At 40.7% G+C, this 9,981-nt stretch overlaps 1 protein-coding gene across 1 annotated transcript; it reads left to right on the plus strand.

Moving 5' to 3' along the window:
- The first annotated feature begins 4,905 nt into the window (after window positions 1-4,905).
- LOC138368732 (sodium/potassium/calcium exchanger 1-like) lies at window positions 4,906-5,367 on the plus strand. The gene has a single exon (XM_069331454.1). It carries the CDS (start codon window positions 4,906-4,908, stop codon window positions 5,365-5,367), a length of 462 nt encoding a protein of 153 aa, XP_069187555.1.
- The last annotated feature ends 4,614 nt before the right edge of the window (window positions 5,368-9,981 follow it).

Consider the following 9,981-nt stretch of genomic DNA (forward strand, 5'->3'; position numbering starts at 1 on the left):
ATACACGGACGGAGGAGAAGAAAGACCAGCAGGCGAGCAGGGAAAGGCACAAAGAAAGGAAGAGATGGAGGAAGAGGAGAGAGAGGTCTAAGACTTACGACAGAGGAGCACGGTCTGCGAGAAATGGCCGTGGCTCCCAAGAGGTAACTAACCCACCTTGAAGAAGTGCCTTGCGTGCCGGCATCTAGCCCTGGAAGCGGCCTCTCCGTGTCAGAGCGGTGATCGCCGGGGTCATGTTGGCATCGAACTTGGTAATGTAGTAACGGCTCCCGGAAATTTACGGTATTTGGTATTCCATTCCCGGCAGGAAACTGACAGGTGCGGCAGGCTCTCCAACAGGGATCTCAGCCACGCGAAGCTGGTGTATGTTGCCCAAACCTATTACCAAGTGTTTGAAATGTGGGAACCTGCTAATAGATATATGTTTTTAGGCACGTAAAGAAAAAGAGAATGGAAAGAGAGAGATGAAAATTGAGAAACTGGCAAAAATATATTGACTTACGAAAGCTGATATATATATTGTTTTAATATAGTATATATAATACATAAAGATATTATAATATATAGAATGTATTATATGTGATACATTATATTATAATATATATATAAAATCACATGTGAAAGAAGAGAAGTTGTGTGAGGGGTCAGGTGAAGTAATCAAAGGTGAAGAGTTTAGTTTAGTTCATTTATTATGCACCCCATACCCATCTTGTGGGCGGTAGTGGAAAGGGTTACAGAGGCACATAATGGGCTCAGGGACTGAACCCCACATGAAATAGGGGAATAATGGGGATGGATGCCAATCAAACACTGAGTAAGGAGGTGGGCGGGGAGATCTCTGTAGAGATGTCGTTATCCGGTGTTGCATGATGAGGTCTGGGTCTGAGCGTAGGCAAGGTATCACAGTCTTTAATCTGTATATTTAGAAGTTTCTTTACCATGAAATTCGGTAACTTGAGTGCTTTTCTTTATCCCGAGAGTAAGAAAATAGTTAGAGGCATAGAAAAGCTTATGCTAAAAGATCAGCAACGCCAGCAATGCAGTCATATTTAACCTATATTAATATATATATATATATATATATATATATATATATATATATATATATATATATATATATATATATATATATATATATATACATATATATATAATATATATATATATATATATATATATATATATATATATATTATATATATATATATATATATATATATATATATATATATATATATATATATATATATATATATATATATATATATATATAAGTAAGTGAGTGTATAAGCAGGAAAACACAGCTCTTGACTAGAATAGCGGCAAATGGTTTCCAGGAGTATTTTGACATTATATATAAGCGCTTTTTCCCACGTGTTAGTGACCATCACCTCTCACTGAATCGACACTCACTCACACTCACCCCCCAATTCAATCTAATGGATCACATGATAATGGAGAGCAAAGCGTTCTCGCTCTCTCTAAGAGAACAACAAATAAATAATCTGGATTAGAGTATTGCGTTTACATCAGTTGCAAGCAGAAATTTTTTTTAAGCAGAAGTGTAAGTTAATTTACACTTATAGTGGGATATATCCCGGTCCCGCCAGCATCCCTCCCAGAGAACCAGTGTTAAGTAATTACTGTGATTGTGTGAAGTCTCTCAGAACTGAATGTGAGGCAGGTTAGTGCTCGCCTCTATGAAGGGAGAGTGAAGAATACGAATGAAAACAAATCAATTACAATTAGTTTATTTAATTCATATCAATTAAAATCCTCATCGATCATTAATATATGGGGGGTAACTAGGATGATATTTCCTCATTAATTAATCAATGTGGTAATTTAATAACAATCTTTATATGAGTCTGGGCAAAATATATATACTTTTGATTACAAATATTTGAGAGAGGCAACTGTCGCCACTCGGAATATTAACAGTTTTTGGGAATCAAAATTAAATCTGAATTCATGCAGTTTCCGTGGACTTTATGAAGAGTTATATAGTTTGTCATACTTAAAAAACAGCACTTACAAATTTAGTGTGAATTATGAGGACATCCTTGAGAATACGTGTGAATAATGTTATTGCAAAGATACGATGACTGAACCATCAATATGATCATGTGTGAGATCATGACAGTTCCTGCTCACTGTGCTTGCACCTGGAGTGCCCACACCTGTTAAGGCAGTATGGGCCACACCTCTTAAGGCAGTGTGAGCCACAAAGACCTGTTTAGACAGTTTGGGCCATAATGACTGGTTAAGACAGTGTGGACCACAAGGACTGGTTAAGGCAGTGTGGACCACAAGGACTGGTTAAGGCAGTGTGAACCACAAGGACTGGTTAAGGCAGTGTGGACCACAAGGACTGGTTAAGGCAGTGTGAACCACAAGGACTGGTTAAGACAGTGTGGACCACAAGGACTGGTTAAGGCAGTGTGGACCACAAGGACTGGTTAAGGCAGTGTGAACCACAAGGACTGGTTAAGGCAGTGTGAACCACAAGGACTGGTTAAGGCAGTGTGAACCACAAGGACTGGTTAAGGCAGTGTGGGCCACTTTGGCTGAACAGTAAATGCTGGGGTGGTGGACGCGACAGGCGGGGGACTCGCGGGGCATTAGTCCTCATACATCATCCCCAAATGATCAGCTGTTTGACGGGGAGACCATTGCAAAGTGAGGTCATGCAACACTTCAGCAACTTTTGGGCATTAGCAACTTTTATTTTACAAAACATTTTTTTACAAAAATTACAAAATTTGTGTTTTTGGCTCGCAAATGTTGCAAATGTCACACATAATGGTGCACCGCGTGCACAAATCAGGGTATCTGTTTTGCAACAGATAACAGTTGTGCAGCAGTAGTAGGAGTCTTAAATAATGTACAACATACATGCAATATGCACGCACTAAGATTGCAAAATTTTGTCTATATATGAACAATCAGAGTGCATTGTGGCTACGTTGCAACTTCCAAACATATGATCTTGCGACCGTCTGTCCGCAGTAATTACTCCATTTAACAACGGTCACGCAACAGTAGTACAAAGGTAATGCAACCGACGAACAGTACGGTAATGCAAATGTTGCAGAAAGCGTCGCATGGTACACACAATGATTCAAGCATGAAATAAATACTGTTGGAGATGGTGGGTGGTGAAGGTGGAGTGTTGGAGATGGTGGGTGGTGAGGGTGGAGTGTTGGAGATGGTGGGTTGTAAGGGTTGAGTGTTGTAGATGGGTGGTGAGGGCGGAGTGCTGGAGATGGTGGGTTGTAAGGGTGGAGTGTTAGAGATGGGGGGTGAGGGCGGAGTGTTGGAGAGGGCGGAGGATGATAGTGGGGGATGGTGTCTAGCAGCTTCATCATTCCTATTTCTGTGGGTGATTTATACCCACCAACTTCATCATACAAACGTTTGGCTCCAGGCCAGACTTCGGGAGAAGAACTCTCAGAACCCACTCTAGGAATGATCCAGGTATACTTCTTACTGAGGGGGAGGAGGGCTGGTTGCCAGCAGATTCGTCACACTGCTTATTCCATTGACAGTATTGCACGAGGAGGGGCAATCATCAATGTTTCTGCCGGCCGTGTGTACCAGCCAGTGTGTGTGGAGAGCCTTGAGCTTCTCTCTCTTAACCTTTCATAGCCAGATAGGGAGGTAGGAAGACATGTGACATACGAATAATTTTCTCCAGAACATAACCTCTCTTTTTCCAATGTATTTCCTGTACACTTCTCTGTAAGTGGCAAAACTGATATGTATTTCCATATATTCTCATGTATATCCCTTGAAGTATAGAGAAATACATATGAGAACTTATGAATACATAGTGGTATAGAGAAACATGTAGAGTGTGGGGAAATTCACATGGGAATAGGCAAGTAACTAGGAGCACAGACGAACAGTTTGGAGTAAAGTGAAACACCTATGAATCTTTGGAATACAAAAGAGCATAGGGAATTATCTAGAAGTCTAAGGAAATACTAATGAGTATTGGGAAATATATAGGAGTTTAAAAGTGTGTCGATCCTTTCTCACATTAAAGACTGTAGCACATTAATTCCGTGTTGTATAATTTGCACCATCTGCTTAAATAATGAACAGACACAATTCGAATTACAATCAACACAAAATACTAAAAAAAAAAGCTATTAAGACTAATGTCAAGACTAGTCAACCACAATAATTGTTTTTAAATTTAAAAGAGATAAAAATAAGACTTTAAGTGTATAATAAATGTAAATATCATTGCAGGTTACAATCAAATTGTTTTTCCTTCTTTAGCAAATGTTTCAGGCATTAATTGGGCTCGTTAATAAAATCGAACAATAGTACGTCCTTTTATATAACGTCAGAGCATCATTATACAACAATAAATTTTAGGATTAATTTATTGATCTCAGAGACGCCATAGCATTAGAGAGCTGTAAAGAACTACGTTTAGTAACACAATCAAGTAATACATTCCGAATCTCTCTCTCTCTCTCTCTCTCTCCCCTCGAGATAAAAACTAAATACTGAATAATCGTTTGAGTTATCGAAACCAAACACGTGTATGTTATTACTCTTAATGGCTTGTACACTCTACTCGTATCATAGATATTATATTGCAGAAGATATTCATTATAGGCTCTCTATATCCCTGCGACTCATTCATCACAATTATTGGAAGAAAAAAAACAAAAGAACGGCTCGGGGCATGGGTGAGGGTGGCATGGGTGAGGGGGTGGCATGGGTGAGGGTGGCATGGGTGAGTGTGGCCTGGGTGGGGGTGGCATGGGTGAGGGGGTGGCATGGGTGAGGGTGGCCTGGGTGGGGGTGGCATGGGTGAGGGGTGGCATGGGTGAGTGTGGCCTGGGTGGGGGTGGCATGGGTGAGGGGGTGGCATGGGTGAGGGGTGGCATGGGTGAGGGTGGCATGGGTGAGGGTGGCATGGATGAAGGTGGCATGGATGAAGGTGACATGGCTGAAGGTGGCATGGATGATTGTGGCATGGATGAAGGTGGCATGGATGAAGGTGACATGGCTGAAGGTGGCATGGATGATTGTGGCATGGATGAAGGTGGCATGGATGAAGGTGGCATGGATGAAGGTGGCATGGATGATTGTGGCATGGATGAAGGTGGCATGGATGAAGGTGGCATGGATGATTGTGGCATGGATGAAGATGGCATGGATGAAGGTGACATGGATGAAGGTGGCATGGATGAAGGTGACATGGCTGAAGGTGGCATGGATGATTGTGGCATGGATGAAGGTGGCATGGATGAAGGTGGCATGGATGAAGGTGGCATGGCTGAAGGTGTCATGGCGCGAGGATGTCGACGTGGCTCCTCGGAGTACAACCGCCCAGATCCCTCATAAGACAAAATTTCGTCCATGGTATTTTTCCTGAAAATTAAGCATCCCCGCCCGGATGACTGCCAAAAATGGCGTCAAATATGCCATCAGACTAATACCAAAATTTACATTAATTTGAGTTTCCAGTCTTGAGAAATAGATATAAGATCCGATAAACGCGAGTGAAGCTGTTGCTGGTTCACTCAGAGGGAGCCAAAATTTGGAGTACAATCCGCCCATATGTTTATGTTTGCGGTCTTCACGTATCCTGTGCTCTTGGTAAACAGTCTTTCTCTACTCCCTATTTATCTTTTCAGTATAAAACTTTTACTTCACCGTACTAATAACCTCCTTAATGGATAACTTAGAATTATATAATCTCTTTTCTATACACTATAGAATGGTGTTCTTTTCTTTTTTGAGAGGCAAGCGAGAGCTCGTGCACAGTGAACAAAGGTAGTGTAATGTAGTGTAGTGTAGTGTAATGTAGTGTAGTGTAATGTAGTGTAGTGTAGTGTAGTGTAGTGTAGTGTATTGTATTGTAGTGTAGTGTAGTGTAGTGTAGTGTCGTGCACGATGTTGTTCTATCCGAGTATTTCATTTATTTTTCGACCCATTTCATCATCATTTTTTTTTCGATAGCATCGGGCGGGTGACGTTTAGGGTTGCGAGGGTTTTCAGTGATTTTTGGTAAGGGTTGTTAAGGCAGAGCGTCGTCCGCACCCCTTCATTACTTGTCCCTCGAGCCTCCACCACACGCGACGACTCTGCCACCACCACCACATGTTTAGAGGTGTATAATGTAATACATTGTAGAGTTATAATAATGGTGATAGTGAGGGGTGATGGTGGTGACGGTGAAGCATGGTGGTAGAGATAGTGATGGGTGGTGATGATAGTGAGGGGTGATGGTGGTGACGGTGAAGCATGGTGGTAGAGATAGTGATGGGTAGTGGTGATAGTGAGGGGTGTTGGTGGTGACGGTGAAGGATGATGGTTGAGATAGTGATGGGTGGTGGTGATAGTGAGGGGTGATGGTGGTGACGGTGAAGGATGATGGTTGAGATAGTGATGGGTGGTGGTGATAGTGAGGGGTGATGGTGGTGACGGTGAAGAATGGTGGTAGAGATAGTGATGGGTAGTGGTGATGGTGGTGAAGGATGATGGTTGAGATAGTGATGGGTGGTGGTGGTGACGGTGAAGGATGATGGTAGTGTCGGTGATGGTGACGGTGAAGCATGATGGTGGTGACAGTGAAGGATGATAGTAGAGACTGTGATGTGTGGTGGGAATGGTGAAGGATGATGGTGGTGACAGTGAAAGATGATGGTAGAGACAGTGATGTGTGGTGGTAAGTAATGGAAACCGGGCCTAAAACCGTGTGTTTTGCTTCTCCCGACGCTCGGTTTCTGACCCCTGATTTTTTCCCGTCAACCTTAGAGATGCCGGGCTCTAGCACCAGCCGTGTTCAGCGGTGACGTGTGGGTCTAGCCAACTCTAATTTTCAAAGACGTCATCAGCCAGTCTTCATCCTCCCTCAATAAGTCAGTTTTCAATGGTCGCATTTTTATTCCCATTTTCAATGATTGCTTATTTCTGCCATATAGCTAGTTAAAGATTACTTATTGAATGAAAGGCCTGTACTGTATCACCGATGTATTTTAACCCATGTTAAGCCAGTCATTTACTTCCACTAAGAAATGAAATTAACTGCAGAAGTCCTATATATAAGAAGCGAGGAAATAGCACAATGTTCACACACCTGTATTTGTCTGATGTTAAATAAATACCCAATTAATATATCTTTAGATTAATCCACTTTAAGCATGTCACGTATATAAAACTGCAGAAATCCTTATTAATATCCCCCCCTTCCATTTAAACCCATTCATTCCCTCTTCGCCTAACTATAGAATGGCTTATTTATTCAAATTCTTTTTAGTAAAGACTAATTAAATTGTGAGAAATTTGTTACAATTTTAGATTGAATATTTATACCTAATATTTTTAGTATATGGCCAAATAACGCTGTTTGAACATAAGAATGAATGAAACCGTCTATCTCATATTCATATTAATCAAAGCAGATAACACAAAGTCTGGTCCGACAAGTACACTACTCGTTTGGCGTTAACATCTCCAACCCCCTCTAGATCATGACACACTATCGCATTGAAATCTCCAAGTAAGGAGCACAGACATACAATTCTCAATAACAATCCTTCTTGTAACACCGCTTTACAGGCACTCAGTTATTTCATTTTATCCACTCATTCTGGTAATCCCTCCACACCTCATTAATTTCCCCAAAAACATTCCAACGCCACATATGAATATTGATTCATCTCCGCAATATTGAATATTTGTTTAATGTATGTATGTATTCATAAATTTTCTATATTTTATAAAATCAAGATTTATATGCAGTGCAATTCTTAATGGAGAGCAACACAGCTTGTGTACATAGCGTGCATAACTTAGTACAACTCTCATACCTTGTTGTGGTACCACATCCCTCATGCCTTGTTGCCTTGCTACAATCCCTCATACATTGTTGTCATACCACATCCCTCATACATTGTTGCCGTACCACATCCCTCATACATTGTTGCCGTACCACATCCCTCATACATTGTTGCAGTATCACATCCCTCATACATTGTTGCTGTACCACATCCCTCATACATTGTTGCAGTATCACATCCCTCATACATTGTTGCAGTACCACATCCCTCATATATTATTGCCGTACCACATCCCTCATACATTGTTGCAGTATCACATCCCTCATATATTATTGCCGTACCACATCCCTCATACATTGTTGCTGTACCACATCCCTCATATATTATTGCCGTACCACATCCCTCATACATTGTGTCCGTACCATATCCCTCATACCTGGGTGCCTTATCACATCCCTAATTCCTTACCTAATTCACAGATTCAGTCAAGCAGTAGAGAAGGTAAATCCTTACCCTCCCCATTCCCCTTCAACCCTCCCGTTCCCTGTTGCCCCATTATCACCGGTAACATCTAACAGCCTGGAGGAGGGCACGGTATCAAACGACCGGAAACGCACGAATGTTACATTAATTCTCAAGAAAAGCGACAGGAAATAAGCACTAAATTTCATTTCTATTAGTTTGACATTGTTTTTGGCATTAATTATTTAAACGCGTATTTCAGGATTATATAATTACAATAAATTATTTGAACATATATCCATTATGGGTTTTAAAATAAAAGATCTTGTTTAAGGAGTTTAATTTATTTATTTAATATTAATAAGGATTAATTTAACAGTCAAAACAGACGTATTGTTTCCTAGATACTAAAAACTTACGACAAATTACCAGTAAATGAATGTTAACTGAAGTTAGAACATTTGAATATGGTAACGAAAAATTTTTAATCCTGGCTTCAAAAAAGGATATATTTTTTTGTTGGTTGACTTAGGCTTCGTCTAAGATATTGGAACCAATTAAGTTGTTCAGCACCAGATTTTCTTTAGAACGCAATTCACTAATCGCCTTACATCCAGGTCCTGAGTTACGGCTGGGTCAATAGGGGTCAAATGAAGTGAAGAAACAGAGTTTAATTGTCTCTCTCTGTGTAGTTGACCCTCAGTCCTCTTGGTTGTGAGGTGAGTGTTCTAAGCACTCTTACAAGACGCCTTGGAACTGGCTTACCACTATTGAACAGCGAGTGGTTGATGAATTGCTGTAGGTTTCACCTGCATTTTTGAGTGTCTTAGATGCTGGAGTATCATTTCTGTCACGACTCTTAGCTCTAGTGGCAGATCAGCTTCCTGCTGCAAAATTTACTGGTGGCTTTCATTAAATTCCTAAATTCTCCGCGTTTCCTCTATAGTCATACTGGCTTTCTCCTCAAAATGTTTTTTGATGTCCTCTGTCTCTATTGTGTAGCATGACCACCATTATCGTCAACATCCATCATCCTCCTGATGTGACAATGGAGCAATCTTTGACTTTGGATACTATATCATTCTTGTACGGTTTTTGCTCTTCCCATTTCTGTATACTTGTTCCTCGCTCTTTTATTGTGATTCCCCTCTCTCATATATTATGTATTTCTGCCATACTTCTTTGGGTCTTTCCCTTTGCCTCCAGGCACTGTTGGTGAGGCTATGGGCTAATGTTTGTGTAGGTTCATTTATTCCCCAGCTCAGTGGATCTTCTTAGATCAACTGAGCTGGGAAATAGCTCAGTGATCTAGGATCTAGGTCAGTGATCTAGGATCTTCCTAGATCTTCATTTCCTTTGGTCTTTGCATATTTTCAATATACTCGCCAGACTTTTTGTGTATTTTTTCCTTATATTTCTCTTTCCTAACTAGTTCTCTCCAGAAATTCTGTGATATTCTGTTCTTCTCCTTTATAGAACGATTCGGAACATCGAGCGGTTCACTTGTTTCAGAGCGACTGATGCAAATATCGGGCTTTACATCTACATATAAAGTTGTGAAGGGAGTTGACGTCTGCTACTTCACTTCTTAACGCATTTAATTTCTTCACGATCTTGATGTTATATTTTCTATTATCGTTATTTATACGATTGATTTGAAGTACTTAGTTTCCTCGTTCATGTACTATCATCATGCTATCCCCATGTACTG

This window comes from Procambarus clarkii, chromosome 26 (assembly GCF_040958095.1).
Source record: "Procambarus clarkii isolate CNS0578487 chromosome 26, FALCON_Pclarkii_2.0, whole genome shotgun sequence".
Lineage (NCBI taxonomy): Eukaryota > Metazoa > Arthropoda > Malacostraca > Decapoda > Cambaridae > Procambarus > Procambarus clarkii.

Excerpts from the sequence above, each read along its gene's own strand:
- LOC138368732 (XM_069331454.1), top strand. The coding sequence starts at position 4,906 with ATGGGTGAGGGTGGCATGGGTGAGGGTGGCATGGATGAAGGTGGCATG.